This window comes from Plecotus auritus (genome assembly GCF_963455305.1).
Source record: "Plecotus auritus genome assembly, chromosome: 3".
Lineage (NCBI taxonomy): Eukaryota > Metazoa > Chordata > Mammalia > Chiroptera > Vespertilionidae > Plecotus > Plecotus auritus.
Window position 1 is genome coordinate 120,853,205 of NC_137772.1, and position 25,344 is coordinate 120,878,548.

A 25,344-nucleotide genomic window follows, 5' to 3' on the forward strand; every position below is an offset into this window, starting at 1 on the left:
AGTTGATTTTCTGAAGGTTATCCATTGATGTCAATGGTATTTAAAGTTCCCTATTATGACTGTACTAGAGGCCTGGTGCAAGGATTCATGCACTGGTGGGGTCCCTCAGTGTGGTCTACAGGGATTGAGCTGAAACTGGCATCTAACATCCCCCGAGGAATGTAGTAGTGTACAAAGCTGCAGGCAGCCAGGGAGGAGCCACTCCCACTCATCTCGGCCCTGCTCATCCTGGTCAGTTTAGTGTCTGCCCCCATCTTCCACTGCTGCCCCTCGCATCTCCTGGTCTGCTGCACCCAGCTATGGAGAAGTGGATTCCTAGGGTGGAGCTCCTGCAGCCTCACTAGGGGTATAGACTGAGGTGTGGAGAGGTGGGGAGTCACGGTAGCTGCGCTGTGAGGCTGCCCACTTCGCGCGCTGTCCTACAAATCCTGGGTTGGCTCCAGTCTGATAGGAGGAGGCAGGTGCTAGGGACTGAGTTCCTGGTCTCTTTTTTCCCTCCATCCCTTGGTCCTGGCTGCCCGGGGAGGACACGGCCAGAGGGGTGGGTTGGGGGAGCCGTGCCTCTGGAGCAGAGCCTGGGGAGTGGCAGAATTTGGGCCGATGGCCCAGCCTCCCAATATGAACTGCAGCTCAGCCCCACCTGCTTGCAATCTTTCATAGACTCAACCGTCTGTTTCTCTTTTCGTCTGTCCAAGTTGAATGCCCCCTGGTGGTCAGTGCGTGTCATAGTGACCGGTTGACCGGTCGCTTAGGCTTATATATGTATATATATTACTATTGATCTCTCCCTTTATGTCCACCAATATTTACTTTGTTTTATAGGTGCTCCATGTTGGGTGCATAAATGTTTACAAGGGTTATACTGTCTTGCTGGGTTGAACCCTTTATCATTATGTAATGTCTTTGTTTCTTATATCCTTCATTTTAAAGTCTATTTGTCTGCTATAAGTATTGATACCCCAGCTACTTTTTGTTTGCATTTGCATGAAATATTTTTTTCCATCCCTTTACTTTCAGTCTATGTGTGTCTTTTGATCTGAAGTTGGCCTTTTGTAGACAGCTTATTTATCGGTCTTGTTTTCTTATCCATACAGATACCCTATATATTTTTAATTGAATTTATTGGGGTGACATTGGTTTGCAATGCCATACAGGTTTCAAGTGTACAACTCAATAAACATCATCTGCCTACTAAATAATGCGCCCATCACCTCAAGCAAAGTCTATTTCTGTACACATTCCCCACTCCCCCTTTGCCTACCTTCATTTAGCCCCCTATGTCTTTCAATTGTTGCATTTAAACTATTTACATTTAAAGTAATTATTAGTAGGTACATAGTGATTGCCATTTTATTTTTTATATTTATGTTCCTCTTATTTTTGTCTTCTTAAAAAAGTCCCTTTAACATTTCTTGTTATATTGGTTTGATGGTGATTGAACTCCTTTAGCCTTTTCTTGCCTTGGAAGCTCTTTATCTCTCCTTCAATTTTAAATCATGGCATTGCTGGGTAAAGTAGTCTTGGTTGTAGGTCTTTGCTTTTCATCACTTTGGATATTTTGTACCAGCCCCTCTGGCCTGAAAAGGGAACTTTCTGTTGAGCAATCAGCTGGCAATCTATGTGGAGTTCCCCTGTAGGTAACTGTCTTTCTCTTGCTGCATTTAAAATTCTTTCTTTGTCTTTAACCTTTGCCATTTTAATTATGATGTGTCTTGGTGTGGGACTCTTTGAGTTTGTCTTGTTTGGGACTCTTCATTTCCTGGACATGTACAGAAGTGAAGTTTTTCCTTCACCAGGTTAGAGAAATTTTCAGTTATTATTTCTTCAAATAGGTTCTGAATCTGTTGCTATCTCTCTTCTCCTTCTGACACCCCTATGATAAGAATATTGTTATGCTTGATGTTGTCCCCGAGGTCCCTTTAGCTATCCTCATTTTTAAATTCTGTTTTGTTTTGTTTTTCTGTTCTGATTTGGTGTTTTCTGCTACCTTGTCTTCCAAATTGCTGACTCAGTTCTTTAATCTGCTGTTGATTCCTTCTAGTCTAGTCTTCATTTTACTTATTGTATTCTTTATTTCTGAGTATTTTTATAAGGTTTTAATGTCTCTTTTTATGCTTACTATCTCTTTGTTGAAATTCACACTGAGTTCATTCTTCCATAAGTTCCTTGAGCATCCTTTCGACCAGTGTTTTGAACTCTGTATCTGGTAGATTGCTTTTCTCCATTTTATTTAGTTATTTTTTTCTAGAGATTTCTACTCCTTTCTGCTTTTTTCATTTGGGATATATTTCTTTGTCTTTCCATTTGTCTACCCTCAGTGTTTATTTCTTTGTATTAGGTAGATCTGCTATGTCTCCCCGTCTTGGGAGGGTGGCCTTACATAGTAGGTGTCCTGTGGGGCCCAGTGGGGGCACTCTTTCTGATCACTGGAGCTGTGTTTCCAGGAGTGTGCCTTGTGTGGGTTGTGTGTGCCCTGCTGTTGCAGTTGAGTCTTGATTGCTATTGGCACATCAGTGGGTAGGTTTGACCCTCAGCCTGGCTGGCTTGAGGATTATCAATGACCACAGCATAAGAGCTATTGTGCTGTGGCTGTCCTCACAGAGTTGCCCTAGCAATGTCTGGGCTTGCTGAGACCTCCCTTTGGGTGTGTCACTTGGGACACTAATCTGGTGGTTCTCTGTTATGGTCTGAGGCTGGCCATTGTGTGTGTTGGTTTAGGGGTCCCTTGGGAAGGACTCCAGTGCTGGGCCATGTCAGATGCTGCCTGTTATGGGCCTGGGCTACCTGTTAGACACTGCCTAGCAATCCTCAGTTGATACTGGGCTTGGATTTGCATGGGAGGGGCTACCTTGCAAACCAAGGCCAGCTGCTACAAAAGACCTATGGCACACCAAGACCTGCTGCCACTTGTTGGCTACCTGTAATGCTCAGCCGCTGAAAGAGCCCTGGGTGGCATGCGAGTTGGGTGAGGCACCACCTGGGTTAAGGGCAAAGCAAGTTTTAAAGAAAGCTGTGAGTTATATCTCAGACTTTGTTTACAAACCATATGATATTAAGTATGTTTATTTGACCAACATAAAATGTTTTTGTAGAAATTAATTTTGGTTTTCTCTCTCTCTCTCTTTACTTTTTATTGATTTATTGGGGTGACACACTGATTAATAAAATTATATAGGTTTTAGGTATACAAATCTATAATAAATCATCTGTATATTGTATTGTGTGTTCACAATATTTTTCTCTCTCTTAAGACAGAAATAAAAGAAGGGAAATATTACATCTCATTGGTAAGCAAGGTTTAACCAAAACGAATAGATAATCTGAATAACATCTAATATAGAATCCTTCCATTTATGAGTCATTTAAAGCACTGTCTGATGGCTCACCATTAACTTTTTATGGTGAGAGTTCAGTTAATAAAAAAATATGAGAGATGCAAATTACTGTTAAAATTAGTGAGCATTAAATTGATTAATTTTCCTCTGGTTTAAGGGCTATTTCTTCTGGCTTCTAATAACACAAAGCTTGACAGAATATCTCACAGATCCCTCATAAAGCAAATGCTTAGCTATTCCCAAATCTGTTTTGGTGATTCATGGTAGAAGGCAACAGGTAAGAATCCTAAACACATTCTGGATATAATATACAAATTATCATTATTCAACCCCATTTATTATTGTTTTAGGACTATTTGATTATACAAAGAAATCAGATTCAGAATATGATTTCTGTATTCCGTAGCTGTATCTGCTGTTTTATTTGTATCAGCACCTTTTATCTATATCTGTACTTTTTATTTATATCTGCACCTTTTATCTATATCTGCTATGACAAATTACCACCAAATAAAAATTTTTCCTGGTGCATATGCTAGCTATTGCGCTGAAATTTAAAAATAGCCATTTTAATGGAAAAAAAGTGGATAGGCAAGAGTTCTGGAAAGAACAAGAGAATGCAATCTGTGAATAAATAAAAAAAATAAAGAAAATGAGAATACTAGACAGAGGGGAAAAAAAAAGAAGAATGTGAAAATAACTGGAAGAAATATACAAATATAAATGTAAAATATAAATTCACAAAACTTATTCTCTTGCACCAAATCAGTAGATGGGTTGGATGAACTATTTCAGGGAACAATTCTGGATGTTTCCCCCACTGACCATACGATAGAACCATAAGCTTGCACAGAAATTTGAATGTCTAGATCCTAGAATACTACACTGTGCATAGACTGCTGTTACTGTTGATTTGTCAGACATCCGGCAGTCAGACATCCCTCTTGCAATCTGGGACCACTTGCCCATAACCGCTCTCCTGCCTGCCTGCTCGCCCCTAACTGCTCACCTGCCTGCCTGCTTATTCCTAACTACTCACCTGCCTGCCTGCTCAGTGTGCATCATAGTGACTGGTCATTCTGGTCATTCTAATCATTCCACTGTAATGGTCGCTTAGGCTTTTATATATATAGATTAGAGCAATTGAGAAAAAAAGGCATCTTATATCACACACCCATCAATATGAATATGCATACAAACAGGCATACATTTGCTGGAAGGGAGGAAGAAGCAACTCTGTTGTTATCAATCTGCATTAATGCGAAACATTGGCTTGCATACCTGAAAAAAGAGCATCCTCTTACCTGAAGCTCCTAGGCAGCAGATGGGGTGAACAGAGAAACAAATTAAAAGGTCTATTTAAAATGATGACATTAAGGAAACTCAAGTGCTTTTCTCTTAGTTTTAACACAATAAACGTGCTAACAATATATACTTCAGTAGATGCAACTTAAACAAAGGTAAATATATATAAACCCAAAGAGAAAATCAGCATCAAACCAGAAATTCCAAACCTCATAGTGGTGGATAATGGAAGTGGGCAATAAGTCACAAATACAATTTCTGAAACAGCTTTCCCCTTTAGTGGCTACTTTTCTGTCCTCAACACTTTTTGGGGAGGGGGGGAATGACTAAGTATTTGTGATGAAATTGTGAAATATCATGGGAAAATGTATCAGGTCATCAACTGGAACAAAAAGATGGTGTCACCTGATCCTGCTCACCAAGAGAAAGGTGTGTGTAATCATGGTCTCTTCACTGCTGATATGCAGTTAACAGCAAAGACACAACACCTTGCAAAGATTCTGAAAAGTTCAAGGCCAAACCCTTACTAATATTAGGCAATAAATTCTGAGGCAATTTAATGAAAAGAAGTAGATGTAACCAAAAAACTGTCTTTTTTGATAATTGTGTTTTTATCTAGAAGGTAAATATGCTTACGTTTCTCAGATGAGGAAAAACTGAAATTATTCACCAATGATAGTACAAAGGAATGGACATTGAAACACTGCTAGAAACTTTATGTAGGTTACCTCACTAAATGCTCAGATCCACTCTATGGCAGGTATTATCATACCCATTGATTACCTGAGAAAGCCAAGAGAAATTGCATGCTTATGATCATACAGTGAGGTCAGTGACAGAGCTGTAATTCAAAGTTGGACCTTGACTGGCTCCAAAGCCGATGCATTTTTAAGCTACCCCTCATAAGCATGGTAGCATCCCTTATTGCATCTTACTGAGATGTAGTAAAACTTTCTCACATGGTTTATTTTATTTGGGTACATATATACTTTCATACTTTTGAGTGTCTATGAAATCTTAATTATATAAGATGAAGTCATCACTGTGATGTAGTTCTTGTTGGCTAGGGCAATAGAGAGAACATTAGTAGTATTCATTACTTATTATCCCTGACAAACATTAGTGTCATAGTTATTTTCAAGTGATGGGCATCTCAGATTTTTCTTCTTTTATTTTGATAGAAATTAAATTTGTTAGTTGTTCTGAAACTGTGTCTGATCTCCTGCTAGGTCATATTACATAACATGTTTTTCTTTGATCGACTTTAGAAAATGATGTGTATCTTGCAAGGTCAATTTTTCCCTCTTTAGTTTTATTTTCAGAGTGAAGAGGGTGCCTGAGCTTGAATTCTAGCCTAGGAGGGAAGATGGGGTTAGCTGCTCAGGCCAGGGAGCTCATGTTGTGACATTCCATGCAGCTCTGGCTCAGAGACATTCAAAACTGTTGTATTTCATGGAAGACTTTTAAAACAATCATCACCACAATTCGAGATTGATATCTTGATTACTGATGAACAATCAGAAAATTCTGCACTACTTTCTACTGGTTCTAGAACAACTCAAGGTGAAAAGCTGACACTTATTTTAAAGATGCCTTGCAGTCAGTGCCTTTAGCTCTTTACATAATGGGCTGCCAAACTTGTTTCCAGGAAAATATTGGTAAAGAAAATACTATTCCTTCTGAGAATAAGATTCTCCCTTGCTGGCACAGATATCCAGGGTCATCAGTGGCCAAAGGGACAAAAACAGATAGCCCCAAGGCCTCACCTTGATATAAACGAGTTGGTCAGCAGTCATATCCTTTTAGGGAAGGTAAGAAGCTAATTAAGGTAGGAAGTTAAGTTAGGAGGTGCCTTCCCACTATAGGAAATGATAAACTTTGAATCTGGGCCTCTGCTTTAACTTTAAGTCTAGCAGAAAGCCCTTTCTTTGGGAAATAGACTGTGTATAGTTACATGTGAGCTCAAGCATGTTGACTAACACCAGGAGCTGACTTGGTACCAGGGGTATCTGGCATTTTTACACATACCAATCTTCCTTTAGTGAATTTCATTTCTGCCCTTTGAGGCAAAGGAACACTCCCCAAATTATCAAAATGAGAGCAAAGGGAAAATGTGTTGCCTTCCAATCCCAGATTTAAAAAATATTCATAACTGAAAGCATCTTATGACTATACTTATCATCCAAATACACAAATCTGCCTTTGCCTATTGAGACTTGAGTTAAGCTGCTCCAAGTGTGGGGAAAACCAGCTACCCGTCTACATAAGAGCCAGAAACTCTCCTGTGCCCTCCATCCTGTTCTGAGTTCTAATGACCTAATCAGGCAGCATAAAGGCCCCAGGCTCCTGGCTCATTTTGTTGCCAGCAAGATTTCCAGTAATGGAATTAGAGCAATTTCATGTTTGTAAGCATTAAACGCTCTGCTTGTTTTAGCCAGGTACCAGCAAACAGGTTCATAACTTGAATATTTTGTATGTGTTTCTTTTAAAGTTCACTGTTGGACTATACACACAGCCTTTGTATGGTCATCAGCAGTCAACTTATGGCCATTTAAAAATAACCTGGCAGCATCTGCTGTGGGCTCAGACAGGAAGGGTGTGGTAACTTGTGCCAAAGTGAAGCTGCTCTACTTGGAATATGTTGATTTAAAATAAAGTTTACAGCTTTTCAATGAGACTCAGTTATAAAAATTCATTATTTAGCAGGTAAAAAGAAACTTTTGTTAGTCAAGTGGGTTATTTTTAGAGAATATACTATACCTCTCCGTCCTCTAGTTCTACATCCAGGAAATCAAAGTCTCTAAAGACTCTGAACTGTTGCTCACTGTTTGTGTCATCCATGTTCTCCGATTCTCGGGCACCATCCTCGGAAGAGACCAAGCTTGTCTGATGCTCCAGCAGGTCCAAGTCCCCACATGATGAAAAAATCACCTACAAATCCAAAGAGTCCTGTCCTGAGAAACCATCTCCCTCTGGTTGTTTGTGCTACAAAAAAACCATTACTGGCTCTTCATCACACTGTTCCAGTACACACCTAATTCCTCAGGCGGGTATTTTTAGAATGTTATTATTTATGTTGGACAGATGCCTTCAGATTAAACTTAGTGGAAAGACACAAGTTCATGCACCAGGAAAATGTTTCAAGAGTCAAATGGCTGCTTAATGGATGAAGACTCGATCCTACCTGCATGTATGTGTGTGTGTGTGTGGGGGGGGCATGTGTGTGTTTGTGAGATGACTGTATGTGTGTTCATAAATCAGTAAACTGACTGGGGTTAGAACTTGTACATACTCACACGCATATCACACATAGTGTCACACAATATTTTCAGGATTCCCAATACCAAGATAGGCTATTATAGAATGAACTATGAGAGCAAAGAACTTAACCCTTTCAGAGATACAATAGGAACTGGAAAGGAATAAGAAAAAGAAGCCAAAAGGTATAATACTTGCTCATTTGAACTACAGAAGTGTAGCTGAGTAGCCATGCTCATAATTTATACTTAAATTCCTACCCTATTGCCTATTGATTTAACAAAACAAGGCTTTTTCTATTAAATCTTCTCAGACCACAATGGCATAATATTAGAAATAAACTACAATAAAAACAATAAAAAAAATTCAAACACTTGGAAGCTGAATAGCATGCTATTAAACAATGATTGGGTTACCAAAGAGATCAAAGAAGAATTTAAAAACATCCTGGAAAAGAATGACAATGAAAACACAACAATCCCAAACCTATGGGACACAGTGAAAGCAGTTCGGAGAGACAAGTTAATAGCATTACAGGCCTACCTAAAAAAAAAAAAAAAAAAAAAAGGTAGTAAATCATCTAACTCTACATCTTAAGGAATTAGAAAGAGAGCAACAAGAAAAGCCCAGAGTGAGCAGAAGGAAGGAGATAATAAAGATCAGAGCAGAAATAAATGACATAGAGACAAAAAAAAAATAAAAATACAAAAGATCAATGAAACCAAGAGCAGGTTCTTTGAAAGGATAAGCAAGATTGATGAACCTCTAGCCAGGCTCACCAAGGAGCAAAGAGAGAGGACCCAAATAAATAAAATTAGAAATGAAAGAGGTGAAATAACAACAGACCCCACAGAAAAACAAAGGATTGTTAAAAAATACTATGAACAGCTCTATTCCAACAAACTAGACAACCTGGAAAAAATAGACATATTCCTAGAAAAACACAACCTTCCAAAATGCAACCAGGAAGATTCTATAGGCCGATAACTATGGAAGAAATTGAAGCAGTCATCAAAAAGCTTCCAGCAAACAAAAGCCCAGGGCCAGATGGCTTCACAGGAGAGTTTTACCAAACATTCAAGGAAGAACTAAAACCTATCCTCCTCAGACTATTCCAAAAAATTCAAGAGGAAGGAACACTTCCAAGCTCATTCTATGAAGCCAGTATTACTCTAATACCAAAACCAGATAAAGACAACACAATGAAAGAGAATTACGGGCCAATATCCTTGATGAACATAAATGCTAAAATCCTCAACAATATTCGGATTCAGCAAATCAGATTCAGCATTATATTAGAAAGATCATACACCATGATCAAGTAGGATTGATCTCAGGGATGCAAGGATGGTACAATATCCGTAAATCAATAAACATGATACATCACATAAACAAATTGAGAGATAAAAATCACATAGTCATATCAATTGATGCAGAAAAAGCATTTGACAAAATCCAACATCCTTTCTTGATAAAAACTCTCAGTAAGGTGGTAATAGAAGGATCATACCTCAACACAATAAAAGCCTTATATGACAAACCCACAGCCAACATCATACTCAATGGGCAAAAACTAAAAGCATTTCCCTTAAGAACAGGAACAAGACAGGAAACCTACTCTCACCTCTCCTGTTCAACTTAGTACTGGAAGTACTAGCCATTGCAATTAGACAACAAGAAGAAATAAGTACTGGAAGTACTAGCCATTGCAATTAGACAAGAAGAAGAAATTGCAATTAGACAACAAGAGGCATACAGATTGGAAAAGAAGAAGTAAAACCATCCTTATCCGCAGATGACATAATACTGTACAGAGAAAACCCTAAAGACTCCATTAAAAATTATTAGACTTAATAAATGAATTCAGAAATGTAGCAGGATACAAAATTAATGCCAAGAAATCTATGGCATTTCTATACACCGAAAGTGAACTTACAGAAATAGGGACTAAAAAAACAATCCCATTTACCATCACACCAAAAAAATTAAGATACCTAGGAATAAACTTAACTAAGGAGGTAAAACACCTGTACTCGGAAAACTACAGGACACTATATAAAGAGATAGAGGAAGACATAAACAAATGGCAGAACATACCATGTTCATGCATTCCTAGAATCAACATCATTAAAATGTCCATACTACCCAAAGCAATCTATAGATTCAATGCACTCCCCATCAAAATACCAACGGCATATTTCAAAGACCTAGAACAAACTCTCAAAAAATTAATCTGTAATAAAAAAAGACCCCGAATAGCTGCAGCAATCCTGAGAAAGAAGAACAAAGTAGGTGGGATCTCAATACCAGATATCAAGCTGTATTACAAAGCCACTGTTCTCAAAACAGCCTGGTACTGGCACAAGAACAGATATATAGATCAATGGAATAGAATAGAGAACCCAGATATTGACCCAAACCACTATGCTCAATTAATATTTGACAAAGGAGGCACGAACATACAATGGAGTCAAGACAGTCTCTTCAATAAATGGTGTTGGGAAAATTGGACAGATACATGCAAAAAAATGAAACTAGATCACCAATTTACACCATACACAAAAATGAACTCAAAATGGATAAAGGACTTAAACATACGACGGGAAACCATAAACATCTTAGAGGAATCCACAGGCAGCAAAATCTCAGACATATGCTGAAGCAATTTCTTTACTGATACAGCTCCTAGGGCAATGGAAACTAAAGAGAAAATAAACAAATGGGACTACATCAAAATAAAAAGCTTGTGCACAGCAAAAGAAACCATCAACAAAACAAGAAGGCCCACTGGATGGGAGAACATATTTGCCAGTGTAATCACTGATAAGCGTTTAATCTCCAAAATTTACAGGGAACTCATACAACTTAACAAAAGGAAGATCAACAACCCAATCGAAAAACAGGCAATGGAACTAAATAGACACTTTTCAAAAGAAGACAGAAGGAAGGCCAAGAGACATATGAAAATATGCTCAAAGTCACTAATCATCTGAGAGATGCAAATCAAAATGACAATTCGGTACCATCTCACACCTGTCAGAACGGCAATCATCAACAAATCAACAAACAACAAGTGCTGGTGAGGATGCGGAGAAAAAGGAACCCTCGTGCACTGTTTGTGGGAATGCAGACTGGTGCAGCCACTGTGGAGAACAGTATGGAGTTTCCTCAAAAAACTGAAAATGGAACTCCCATTTGACCCAGTGATCCCACTCCTAGGAATATATCCCAAGAAACTAGAAACACCAATCAGAAAGGATGTATGCACCCCTATGTTCATAGCAGCACAATTCACCATATCTAAGATTTGGAAGTTGCCTAAGTGCCCATCAGCAGATGAGTGGATTAAAAAACTGTGGTACATCTACACAATGGAATACTACGCTGCGGTAAAAAAGAAGAAATTCTTACAATTTGCAACAGCATGGATGGAACTGGAGAGCATTATGCTAAGTGAAATAAGTCAGTCAGAGAAAGATAAATATCACATGATCTCACTCATTTATGGAAAATAATGAACAACATAAACTGATGAACAAAAACAGATCCAGAGACAGAGAGGCATCAATCAGACCATCAAACCTCAGAGGGAAGGTAGGGGAGGGTGGGGGTAAGGGGGAGAGAACAACCAAAGGACTTGTATGCATGCATATAAGCCTAACCAAAGGACACAGAAAACAGGGGGGTAAGAGCATGAGTGGGGGGTTTGGGGAGCAATGGGGAGATAAGAACACATATGTAATACCTTAATCAATAATAAAAAAATAATTCACACCAAAAAAAACCTTGAATACATTAATATTTTAAAATTAACATTTATGTTTAGGTTCTTTTTACTGGATCATCTTAACATAACTTTGCAGAAATAATAAGCTACAAATGAAGCTAAATGTTTTGCTATTCAGCCTTTTCTGAATACAGATTGATATTACATAAAGTGAACAGGATTCTTATTTAACCATTTCATTACAACATCCAGTCATCCTTGAAAAGTAGGCAATCATTTAGAAGAATTTAAGTACACAAATGTCTATCAAAAGTAAAAGAATGAGAGGATTTACAGGTATTTTTTTTTCTCCAGTATTTCAGAACAGTCATTATTTCTCACATGTGTACATGACACAGTTTGTGCAGGTATTACACATGGGCATGTAAGACAAACAACACAGAGGGCCAGTCAACTACTTAGTCAGAGACAAGATGAGAATTCTGGCTTCCTCATATGTGCTGCTGCTCTTACTTGTAACATCCTCCAGGTAAACATTTCCAGCCAGAAAGGCCTCAGCACAGAAACAAGAGGTTCAGATCTGAAGAAGGAAGTACCACCTGCCAAGTCAGTAAGAATGGCCCTGGCTGGCAGGGCTGCATTGCAAAGGCCAAGTGCTCCTGTTTCTCTCCCTTGTGAGCTTGGAGGCTTTGTCTGCTCTAGCCACTGTCATCTTGTTCCCTCTGCCCTAAATAATGTCACAGGGGTAGCAACAAACCCAATGATCACTAACACTAAAATGGTGACTTCAATGGAGGTCAAGCTGAGCTAATAACTGGCTAGGGTACATTGCCAGACAGTAAAAAAAATACCTGGTGAAGTCAGACCCTGAGATTTTTATTGCTTTTGCTACAACAGACTCACATATACAATTTGAATTTTCTAAATTGTAGAAGGGCCTCAGAAGCTAACATCTAATACTTTAATTATTCATATATTCCAAAACCTGATGGCATGGTTTTAAAAACCTGTAACATCAGTGGAAGTTTATATGAGAAAAAAACATGATAACATCATTATTTTCACCTTTATTGTGAATAAAACAGTGACATCACAGTAAGAGTTGTGTGTACAGAATAAAATTATATCCAAAAGGAATGTGTATCATACTTGGTGGTGCAGTAGTCACATATATATTTTCAGGAAGCTGGGCATTTTTATTTAAAAAAGTAAGAGATTTAAAAAATTGAAAAAAACTGAGTATTTATTTACAGACAACCTGGAGCAAATAGCCAACAAAATCTTTCATTGTTTCCGAATTAAGGTGAGACTGAAAACCATGCTGTGGGGAGAAGTAATGTAGGGGTTTGATCTAGATGGTGGATATTATACTTGTAATTCATAGGTAAATCTTCTAAACTTGTTTTGACCAAAGGTAAGAACAGACCTAAGTAAAAAGGAGACGATACCAAAATACATGTGATATGTGCTAGAACTTACTGATGGATTTTTGCTCAATCCTACTTCTTGGCCACATAGAGAAAGGACGTGCACCAACTTCTCTTTTGTCCTCTTCTGAAAAAGAAACATACAGGCAGATTATAATCATGGCATCTTGTGACCAGATCTGCTTTTATACAGAGGGCTATCATACTGGAAATGTGACCAGTGAGAAGTGAGATGTAAAAATGCACACAGACTTTGCATGAAAAAAGAATGTAGAACATTGAATTAATAATTGTGAAATATTGATTACATGTTGAAATAATATTTTAGACATATTTGGTTAAGTAAAATATGTTATAAATTCATTTTACCTTTTTAACTTTTTAAAAAAGGTGACTATTAGAACATTTAAAGTGAGGATCACCTTCTATTTCTATAATACAGTACTGATCTAAGTTTTCCCAAGGTGGAGGGATCAGGGTCTGAAAATCAACCTCAAGATTCTTCAGTAGATATTCATCCCTTTCCTTGATAATCTTTTTTATATGCTACAACCTTCAGCATCAGCAAAGCTTTCCTTACACCTAAATTAAATCTATTATGTTAACAGCACAAACCTCTTTTCCTTAAAGAGGAGACTAACTTTACTTTGTGCAGAATTAAAAACTCAATTATTTGCAAGCTGTATTAAATCTTTTCAATTTATTCTTCCTAAAGTTAAACAACTTTAATTCTTTTTGGTGTTCTCCATACATTTCATGTTTTAGCACCTTAAGCAAGCAGATTCTTTGGTAAGACATCACATGTTCCAGTGACACAGATCAACTAGGTCTCAGAATGAATGGTAGTTTAAGAATAAAATTAAGGAGTGTCCAGAGTGTTAAAAAATATTCATGTACTTCAGAATTGCTTTCAAAGCAATCTTCCTGATCTCTCTAGAATGATATTTCCCCTTTTAATCTGATTTACACTTATGTAGCAACTGCTAGGAGGCCAATGTCACTCATAGATTTTCTCCTTAATGGAACTCAGTTCGCTGCATCCTTCTTTCCAAATTATAGAAGAGACACTCAATACAGTGTCTTTTCAGTGTTGAAGGATGTTGAAGCAAGGCAAGAGATATGTAAGCTCTTTTCCTAAGTTTTTTTTTTAGTTCATTCTCGTATTTATTTATTTATTTTTTTACTAGAGGCTTGGTGCATGAAATTCGTGCACTGGGGCAGGGGGAAGGTGTCCCTCAGCCCAGACTGTACCCTCTCCAATCTGGGACATCCCTCTCACAATCCAGGAATGCTGGCTCCTAACCACTCACCTGCCTGCCTGCCTGATTCCCCTAACTGCTTCTGCTTCTGCCTGCCAACCTGATCACTTGCTAACCGCTCCTCTGCCAGCCTGATTAACACCTAACTGCTCCCCTGCCAGCCCGATTGCCCCCAACTGTCCTCCCCTGCTGGCCTGATTGCCCGCAACTGCCCACGTCTGCCAGCCTGATCTCTCCCCCAACTGCCCTTCCCTGCCAGCCTGATCGCCCCTAACTGCCTCTGCCTGCCTGATCACCCCTAACTGCCCTCCCCTGCCAGCCAATTTGGTTCTGATTGGTCGGTTTCTATGCCAGTCAGCCTCTCTGGGCCTATCAATGGGGCCTGATCAGAAAGGCAGGGCTGATCAGCAGCCTGGTGGAGGCCTGGAGAAAAATGGAGGCTCAGCTGCTGGCCAGGCCCAGAAAGAAAGAAAGAGGCAAGTGCTGATCAACAGCTGCAACAGAGGCTATGGAACAGACCCTGCTTCTCTCTTCAGGCCTCTCCCCAGGTCTGATTCACTGCCCCCTCAGTGGTGGGCACTGTGCCTGCAGCAGTAGCAGTCAGTGCTGGGTCACCACGACAACCCAGCACTGACTGCAGGACTGACTTCCGGTTGGTCGAACCTCCGGTCATTGTGGATGTGAGGGACCCAGGGTTTTTATATATTAGGATTATTGTTTAAAGCCGTGGTTGGCAAACTGCAGCTCGCGAGCCACATGCGGCTCTTTAGCCCCTTGAGTGTGGCTCTTCCACAAAATACCACGGCCTGGGCAAGTCCATTTTGAAGAAGTGACGTTAGAAGAAGTTTAACTTTAAAAAATTTGGCTCTCAAAAGACATTTCAATCATTGTACTGTTGATATTTGGCTCTGTTGACTAATGAGTTTGCCGACCACTGGTTTAAAGTATTACAAATAGTAGTACATATGTCTCCTTTCTCCCCCCATTACCTTTCCCTGGCCTCCCCTAACCACCAGCACATGCCCTCACCCCACCCCTCCAGTGTCTTGTGTCAATTGGTTATGCTTATATGCATGCATACAAGGCCTTCGGTTGATCTCTTACCTCCTCCCCTCTTCCCCCCCGCCAGCCTTCCTGCTGTAATTTGACAGTCTGTTTGATGCTTCTCTGCCTCTGTATCTATATTTTTGTTCATCAGGTTATAATGTTCTTTATTATCCATAAATGAGTGAGATCATGTGGTATTTTTCTTTCACTGACTGGCTTATTTCACTTAGCATAATGCTCTCTAGTTCCATCCATGCTGCTGCAAATGGCAAGAATTCCTTCCTTTTTACAGCAGCGTAGTATTCCATTGTGCAGATGTACCATAGTTTTCTAATCCACTCATCTATTGATGGGCATTTAGGCTCTTTCCAAATCTTAGCTATTGTAAATTGTGCTGCTATGAACATAGGGGTGCATATATCCTTTCTGATTGGTGTTTCTAGTTTCTTAGGATATATTCCTAGAAGTGGGATCACTGGGTCAAATGGAAGTTCCATTTTTACATTTTTGAGGAAACTCCATACTGTTTTTCACAGTGGCTGCACCAGTCTGCATTCCCACCAGCAGTGCACGAGGGTTCCTTTTTCTCCGCATCCTCACCAGCACTTGTCTTTTGTTGATCTGTTAATGATAGCCATTCTCGAGGTGGTACCTCATTGTTGTTTTGATTTGAACCTCTCAGATGATTAATGACTTTGAGCATGTTTTCATATGTCTCTTGGTTTTCTGAATGTCCTCGTTTGAAGTGTCTATTTATATCCTTTGCGCATTTGTTGATTAGATTGTTTATCTTCCTTTTGTTAAGTTGTATGAGTTCTCTGTAAATGTTGGAGATTAAACCCTTATCAGAGATAACATTGGCAAATATGTTCTCCCATACAGTGGGCTTTCTTGTTGTTTTATTGATGGTTTCTTTTGCTTTGCAGAATCTTTTTATTTTGATGTAGTCCCATTTGTTTATTTTCTCCTTAGTCTCTCTTGCACTAGGATCTGTGTCTATAAAGATATTGCTACAACATATGTTTGTAATTTTGTTGCCTGTGGATTCCTCTAAGATGTTTATGGTTTCCTGTCTTACATTCATGTCCTTTAGCGATTTTGAGTTTGTTTTTGTGTATGGTGTTAAGTTGGTGGTCTAGTTTCATTTTTTTTCATGTATCTGACCAAATTTCCCAGCACCATTTATTAAAGAGACTGTCTTGACTCCATTGTATGCTCTTGCCTCCTTTGTCAAATATTAATTGAGTATAATGGCTTGGGTCAATTTCTGGGTTCTCTATTCTGTTCCATTGGTCTATATGTCTGTTCTTGTGCCAGTACCAGGCAGTTTTGAGAACTGTGGCTTGGTAATATAGCTTGAAGTCTGGTATTGTGATCCCTCCAACTTTGTTATTCTTTCTCAGGATAGCTGTGGCTATTCGGGGTCTTTTTTTTTATTCCAGATGAATTTTTGGAGAGTTTGTTCTAGATCTTTGAAATATGCCATTGGTATTTTAATAGGTATTACATTGAATCTATAGATTGCTTTAGGTAGTATGGACATTTTAATGATGTTGATTCTAGGAATGCATGAACATGGTATGTTCTGCCATTTGTTTATGTCTTCCTCTATCTCTTTATATAGTGTCCTGTAGTTTTCCGAGTACAGGTGTTTTACCTCCTTAGTTAAGTTTATTCCTAGGTATCTTAATTTTTTTGGTGCAATGGTTAATGGGACTTTTTTTCATTTCTCTTTCTGTGAGTTCATTATTGCTGTATAAAAAGGCCATAGATTTCTAGGTGTTAATTTTGTATCCTGCTACATTGGCAAATTCATTTATTAGGTCTAGTAGTTTTTTTGATGGAGTCTTTGGGGTTTTCTATGTATAGTATCATGACATCTGGGAATAAGGACAGTTTTACTTCTTCTTTTCCAATTTGGATGCCTTTTATTTCTACTTCTTATCTGATCACTATGGCTAATACTTCTAGTACTATGTCTAACGGGAGTGGTGAAAGTAGGCATCCTTGTCTCGTTCCTGTTCTTAGGGGAAATGAGTTTAGTTTTTGCCCATTGAGTATGATGTTGGCTGTGGGTTTATCATATATGGCTTTTATTATGTTGAGGAATGATCCCTCTATTCGCACTTTGCTGAGAGTTTTTATCAAGAAAGGGTGTTGGATTTTGTCAAATGCTTTTTCCACATCAATTTATATGATTATGTGATTTTTGTCTCTCAGTTTGTTTATGTGATGTATCACATTTCTTGATTTTCGGATATTATACCATCCTTGCATCCCCAGAATAAATCCCACTTGGTCATGGTGTATGATCTTTCTAATGTATTGCTGAATCCGACTTGCTAGAATTCTGTTGAGGATTTTAGCATCTATCTTTATCAAGGATATTGGCCTGTAGTTCTCTTTTTTTGTGGTATCTTTTTTTGGGGATTAAGGTAATGCTGGCTTCATAGAAAGAGTTTGGAAGTGTGCCTTCCTCTTGAGTTTATTGGAATAGTCTGAGGAGGATAGGTTTTAGTTCTTCTTTGAATGCTTGGTAGAACTCCCCTGTAAAGCCATACAGACCAGGGCTTTTGTTTGCTGGAAGATTTTTGATTGATGTTTCAATTTCTTCAGTATTATCGGCCTATTCAGGTGTTTGGATACTTCTTGGTTGAGTTTTGGGAGCCTGTATTTTTCTAGGAATATATCAGTTTCATCTATGTTGTCCATTTTGTTGTAATAAAGTTGTTCATAGTATTTTTTCATAATTGTTTGTATTTCTGTGGGATTGGTTGCTACTTCACCCCTTTCATTTCTGATTTTGTTTATTTGGGTCCTCTCTCTTTGCTTCTTGGAGAGCCTGGCTAGAGGTTCATCAATATTTTTTATCATTTCAAAGAACCAGTTCTTGGTTTTGTTGATCTTTTGTATTGGTTTTTTTGGTCTCTTTGTCGTTTATCTCTGCTCTGATCTTTATTATTTTTTTCCTTCTGCTTACACAGGGCTTTTCTTGTTGCTCTCTTTCTAACTCTTTGAGTTTTAGGGATAGGTAATTTATTACCATTGTTTTTTGTATTTTGAGGTAGGCCTATAGAGCTATGAACTTCCCTCTCAAGACTGCTTTCACTATGTCATATAGATTTTGGATTGTTGTGTTTTCATTGTCGTTTGTTGCCATAATGTTTTTTATTTCTTCTTTGATGTCTCAGGTAACCCAGTCTTTGTTTAATAGCATGCTATTTAGCCTCCAGGTGTTTTATTTTGTTTATTGTTTTTATTGTAGTTGATTTCCAGTTTTATGCCATTGTGATCTGAGAAGATGCATGTATGATTTCTACCTTCTTGAATTTGAAGAGACTTTGCCTGTGTCCTAGCATATGGTCTATCTTTGAAAATGAGCCATGTGCACTTGAGAAGAATGTATATTTTGTGGCTTTGGGGTGAAATGTTGAAGATGTCAATTAATTCCATCTGATCTAGTGTGTCATTTAGGCTTGATATTTCTTTGCTGATTTTTTGTCTAGAGGATTTGTCCAGTGGTGTTAGTGGGGTATTAAAGTCCCCTACTGTGACTGTATTGCTGTCAATCTCTCCCTTGATATCCTCCAGAAGTTTTTTTATGTACTTGGGTGCTCCTGTATTGGGTGCGTATATGTTTACCAGAGTTATATCTTCTTGTTGGATTGCTCTCTTTAGTATTATGAAGTGGCCTTCCTTATCTCTTGTTATGTCCTTCACTTTGAGATCTAATTTGTCAGATATAAGTATTGCTACCCCAGCTTTTTTTTTCATTTCCATTTGCCTGAAATACCTTTTTCCATGCCTTCACCATCAGTCTGTGTGAGTCCTTTTTTCTGAGGTGGGTTTCCTATAGATAGCAGATATATGGGTCATGTTTTCTTATCCACTCAGCTGCCCTATGTCTTTTTAGTGGGGCATTTAATCCATTTATAGTTAAAGTTATTATTGATAGGTACTTGTTTGTCGCCATTTTTATTTTTTATGCCTGTGTTCCTTCTTCGCTTCCTATTTCTTCTTTTTACAGCAGACCCTTTAGCATTTCTTGCATTGCTGGCTTGTTGGTGATAAACTCCTTATTCCTTTTTTTGTCTGTGAAGCTCCTTATTTCCCCCTCAATTTTGATTGATAGTCTTGCTGGGTACAGTATTCTTGGATTCAGACCCTCCTTTGCATGACTTTGTATATTTCACTCCATTACCTTCTGGCCTGATGTGTTTCTGTTGAGAAATCAGTTGCTAGACTGATGGGGTATCCTTTGTAGGTAACTTTCTGTCTCTCTCTGGCTACTTTTAAGATTCTTACTTTGTTGTTGGTGTTTGCCAATTTAATTATGATGTGCCTTGGTGTTGGTCTTTTGGGGTTCATTTTGTTTGGTACTCTGTGAGCTTCTTGGACTTGTGTTTTTTCTTCCCTATATCAGGGAAGTTTTCTGTCAGTATTTCTTCAAACAAGTTTTCTATTCCTTGCTCCATTTCCTCTCCTTCTGGCACCCTTATTATGTGGATGTGGTTTCGTTTCGTGTTGTTCCAAAGTTCCCTTAGGCTCTCCTCTTGTTTTTTAAGCTTGTTTTCTAGATGCTGCCCTGCTTGAGTATTTTTTCCTACCTTGTCTTCTAGCTCACTGATGCAGTTCTCTACTTCTTCTACTCTACTGTTGATGCTTTCTATTGAGTTCTTTCTTGCAGCGATGTCATTTTTCACTTTTTCTTGGTTCTTCTTCATTCCTCTTGGTTCTTACACATATTGTTGAATTTGTCTTCCAACATTTTCAGTGATCTTATGACCATTTCTTTGCATTCTTTCTCTGACATGTTGTTCCATTTCATTTACTTCCTTTTCTGGTGATGCCTCCTTTTCTTTCATATGCAGGCTGTTTCTTTGTCTCCCCATGATCTCTCCTCTCTGGGTGTCTGGTTATGTAGCTCTCTCTCTTCTGCATTGGCATAAAGGCACAAAATGCAACACAACAAGGCACAACGCACAAGGCACTGAACACAAATGTATTCATGATACTAATAACCCCAAATAAAGGTGACCACCAGAGAAAAGAGAATTAGGGCCTAAAAAAAAAAGAGTGCAAAAATGATATTGAGGAAAGGATAAAAAAGTAAGAGAGAATAGAAAGAGAATAAAAAAGTAGGGGAAAACCTATTTATATGGGGAGAAAACTCCAATAGAACAACAACTAATGCAAAAAAATGCAAACAACTAACACCCAGATCTGAATGCAAACTACAAACAACAACTAATAACAAGTGAGGAGAAGAAAAACTGAAGCAAAAAAAAAGAGAAACAATTCCACAAACAAACAAAAAGAACCCCAATCTAATCAACAATCAAACTAACAATAACAATAGGACAGAGAGAAAGAAGGGCAAAACAAAACAATATAAATTAAAAAAAAAACACAACAAAAAACAAACAAACAAAAAAAGGAAGAGAGAAAAAAATTAGATAGTGAAGAAAGAGAAGAGAGAAGTGTTTATGAACTTGGAGCAGGGGGTTGGAAATTAGATATATAAGTATGATGAATTTTTAACAGGGGTTAAAAAGAAGGAATAGGGAAAATCTAAAGCAGGAATAGGGTAAGAGAAACAGGACAGCAAAAGGGGAAAAGTGAGGAAGAGAGTGTTGCATAAAGGTAAAGTTGAGATAGAGTAAAGTGATGCTAAAGGAAAAATGAAAATAGAATGTAGAACACTAATCCCACAATAAAATAAAATAAAATAAAGAGACAATAAAATGAAACTTTAAAAAAGGTAAAATAATAGTAGTAATAATACTGATTAAAAATAAAGTAATTAAGAAGGTAAAATCAAGTGAGAAAAAAATTAGTTTCTTAAGTAAAAGATAAAAAATAAAAATGTGCAGTAGTGAAGGTCATTCACTTCCTCTACTGTTCTGTTTGGCATGCCTGTTTCCTGTAAGGTAGTCAGGACAGTATTGAAGTTCCCTGCTCCTCTGTGTCATAGGGCACAGTTTTGTTTTCAAGCAGGCAGTATTTCTTTGTTACTTAGCCTGCCTGTGGTTGTATTTACACAAGAGTCAGTTTGTGATTCAACCCCTGGGTGGCAGTGTTTCTGTACTGACATCCGAGGCTATACTCCTCTCTACCCAGTATTTAGAATTTATTTTCCCTGCTGTACTTAATACTGGTTTGGGGGTATGGACTGCCCCAGAGCTGGTTTTTTGATTGTTTCTCCCCGCTCTGATCCCCAGGATCCACAAAAATAACTTTCCCCTGCAGTCTCTGAGAGTGTTTTTAATTGGGTGATCCTAAGTACTGGGCTCAGTGATCAAAAGCAAGGATTTAAGAAGAAAAAAGAGCCAGAGTAAGTGCGCGAACTCACGACATTTTTGCCCTGGCACTGCACGCAACTTTGCTCATGTCTCTGCGCACGTCTTTTCCCCCGGCACAGCACAGCTGGTTTACTGGTAAAGCTTCAGGCTGCCGTTTTGTGCCCAGCCCAGCTATGGGTTGATTTCTAGAGTTCCCTTCTGCCAGCAGCCCTATGGACCCCCTTCCACATTCTCGGACTACTCGGGTCCCAATGTCCGCAGATTTTGTGGGGCTCAGACTTCCTCTGAACCTCTAGATTCCGCTGCATGCGTTTCTCCTTTCAGTCTGGATCGTAGACCTCACCTTTCTCTGGGCGAAATATGATCGTTCTGTGAGAAGGTGCAGAGCTCATCCGAGTCCCTGTATTTGTGCTACTTGAGACCTGGTGTTTGTGGGTTCACAGATGGTCCCTGGGTGTTGTGGTTGTAGGGTCCTGGGAGTTATCCGATTCTTCCTGATTGAAGGTAAGGCTAGGCTTCCGATCACAGCCACTCTCCCCTTCAAGATGGCTCAGCCTCTGCATCTTTTCCTAAGTTTTAGTGGGCATTTTATAATCTCAGGAAGAAATTGATATAGACTCTATTGGAATGGGCTGTACATTTCTTTCTCTTTGCCAAATCCCCAATGAACTTTGGTAGGCTCCCTATTCAACAACTCAGTGGACACTCAGTGATGATCAGCTGTGTTCCAGCAGGCACTGCTACGTGATCCATTTCCTTAACCTTTAGGAGTGAAGGTGAGTCCTACTGGGTGAACAGTATTTTTCCTTCCTAGTGCTCACTTGGTCATCATTTTATCTTGGGGACAGTCCCTCTCCCTGTAAGTGGGGTTCTGCCTCCCTCACATAAGCTGCAAGTCTTTTTATTTCTTTTTCATTATAATTTAAAAATTATTTAATTTTTTAATCTTTACTAGAGGCCCGGTGCACAAAATTCGTGCACGGGGGAGGGGGTGACCCTCAGCCCATCCAGAACCCTCTCCAATCTGGGATCCCTCTCACAATCCAGAACTGCTGGCTCCCAACTGCTTGCCTGCCTGCCTTCCTGATTGCCCCTAACCGCTTCTGCCTGCCAGCCTGATCACCCCCCTAACCACTCCCCTGCCAGCCTGATTGATGCCTAACTGCTCCCCTGCCAGCCTGTTTGCCCCCAACTGCCCTCCCCTGCAGGCCTGGTAACCCCTAACTGCCCTCCCCTGCAGGCCTGGGTCCCGCTCAACTGCCTTTCCCTGCAGGCTTAATTGCCTCCAACTGCCCTCCCTTGCAGGCCTGGTCCCTCCCAACTATCCTCCCCTGCTGGCCATCTTGTGGTGGCCATCTTGTGTCCACATGGGGGCAGGACCTTTGACCACATGGGGGCAGCCATCTTGTGTGTTGGAGTGATGGTCAATCTGCATATTACTCTTTTATTAGGTAGGATAGAGGCCTGGTGCTCGGGTGGGGGCCAGCTGGTTTGCCCTGAAGGGTGTCCCGGATCAGGGTGGGGGTTCCCTTGGGGTGTGGGGCGGCCTGGGCGAGGGGCCTGTGGTGGTTTGCAGGCCGGCCACACCCCCTGGCAACCCAAGTGGAGGCCCTGGTATCTGGGGTTTATTTATCTTCTACAAGTGAAACTTTGTAGCCTGGAGCGGAGCCAAGCCTTCTGCTTGCTCCGTGGCGGCAGCCATTTTTTTTTGGATTTATGTATCTTCTATAATTGAAACTTTGTAGCTTTATGCGAGGCCTGGGCCGGCCAGGGTGTGCGGAAAGCTTGGCTACCTCCACCACCGGGGGCAACCCTAGCCTTCTCTTTCCAGCTCTATGGCTGCTGCCATTTCTGTTTGGGTTTATGTATCTTCTATCATTGAAACTTTGTAACCTTGAGTGGAGGCCTAGGCCGGCAAGGGCAGGTGGAAAGCTTGGCTTCCTCCATTGCCGTGGAAACCCAAGCCTCCCTCCTGCTCTCTGTGGCCGTAGCCATCTTTGTTGGGTTTATTTGCATATTCTCTCCTGATTGGCTGGTGGGTGTAGCAGAGTGATGGTTAATTTGCATATTACTCTTTTATTATATAGGATTGTTGAGAGTATTACAGGTATCTTTCCCTTTCACCCCCCACACCCCCGCCTTCCCCTTCTCCACCCAGATCCCACCCTGCCCCAGGCCTTCACCATCCTATTGTTTATGTCCAAGGGTAATGCATATAAGTTCTTTGGTTAATCTACTCCCCCCCCCCCCCCCCGACTTCCCTCTGAGATTTGTCAGTCTGTTCCATGTTTCCATGCCTCTGGTTCTATTTTATTCATCAGTTTATTTTATTCATTAGATTCCTAGTTTGTTCATTTTGATTTTTAGGTTAAATTGTTGATAGATATGTATTTATTGCCATTTTATTGTTCATATTTTTTATCTTTAAATTTTTTTTTCTACTTAAAGAAGACCCTTCAACATTTCCTTTAATACTGGTTTGACAGTGATGAATTCCTTAAGCTTTTTCTTGTCTGTGAAGCTCTTTATCTGACCTTCAGTTTTAAATGATAGCTTTTCTGAGTAGAGTAATCTTGGTTGTAGGTCCTTGCTTTTCATCACTTCAAATATTTCTTGTCACTCCCTTCTGGCCTGCAAATTTTTGGTTGATAAATCAGCTGATAGTCATATGGGTGCTGCCTGGTAGATAACTACACTGTTTTTCTCTTGCTGCTTTTAAGATTCTCTCTTTGTCTTTAACCCTTGGCATTTTAATTATGATGTGTCTTGGTGTGGTCCGCTTTAGGTTCATCTTGTTGGGGACTCTCTGCAATCCTGGACTTATATGTCTATTTCTTTCACCAGTTAGGGGAAATTTTCTGTCATTATTTCTTTAAATAGGCTTTCAATTTCTTGCTCCCACTTTTCTATTTCCAGCACCCTCATGGTATAGATGTTAGTACACTTGAAGTTGTCTCAGAGGCTCCTTACAGTATCTTCATATTTTTGGATTCTTTTTTCTTTTTGCTCTTCTGATTGGATGTTTTTTGCTTCCTCATATTTGAAATTACTGATTTGATTCTCAGCTTCCTCTACTGTTGATTCCCTGTAAATTATTCTTCATTTCAGTCAGTATATCCTTCATTTCTGATTGGCCCTTTCTTATGTAATTGATGTTCTCAATAATTTCCTTGAAATACTAAGTTCCTGACGTAGTCACTATGTTCCTTGAAGCTCTCATTAAGTTCCTTGAGCATCCTTATAACCATTGTTTGAACTCTGTATCTGGTAGTTTTCTTGCTTCCATTTCATTTAGTTCTTTTTCTGGAGATTTTTACTGTTCTTTCATTTGTGACATGTTTCTTTGTCTCCACATTGTGGCTGCTTCCCTGTGTTTGTTTCTATGTATCAGGTAGAGCTGCTATGTCTCCTGGAATGTGTAGATTGGCCTTATGCAGTAGGTATCCTGCAGGACCCAGTGGCTCAGCCTCCCCTATAGGTGTACCCCTTTGGGGACTGTGTGCAGTGTTTTGTTGTAGTTAAGCCTTGACTGCTGTTGGTGGAATTGGGAGAGATTAACCCCCTAGCCCAATTGGCTGTGAGGATCAGCTGCTACTACAGTAGAAAAGCTTCTATGCAGGAGACAACCCTATGGAGAAAGACCTGCTTCATGGGGGTTTGGTGCTCACTGAGTCTGCACCTTGA

At 39.5% G+C, this 25,344-nt stretch overlaps 1 protein-coding gene across 11 annotated transcripts in view; it reads right to left on the reverse strand.

Moving 5' to 3' along the window:
• Positions 1 to 25,344, reverse strand: part of FRY (FRY microtubule binding protein) — a gene marked incomplete at its 5' end in the record, with an annotated part of 677,381 nt that overhangs the window by 108,433 nt on the left and 543,604 nt on the right. For 9 of the 11 annotated variants that reach the window (XR_013960263.1, XM_080662182.1, XM_080662181.1 and 6 more), the window contains 2 exons: positions 7,401 to 7,571; positions 13,105 to 13,179. Coding sequence is in view for 10 of the 11 variants with exons in the window: in XM_080662182.1 (XP_080518308.1) it covers positions 7,401 to 7,571; positions 13,105 to 13,179 (246 nt within the window). Of the gene's footprint in view, positions 1 to 1,971; positions 4,649 to 7,400; positions 7,572 to 13,104; positions 13,180 to 25,344 lie in introns of those variants that run through there. The other 2 variants (XM_080662176.1, XM_080662177.1) reach the window with 2 other exon arrangements.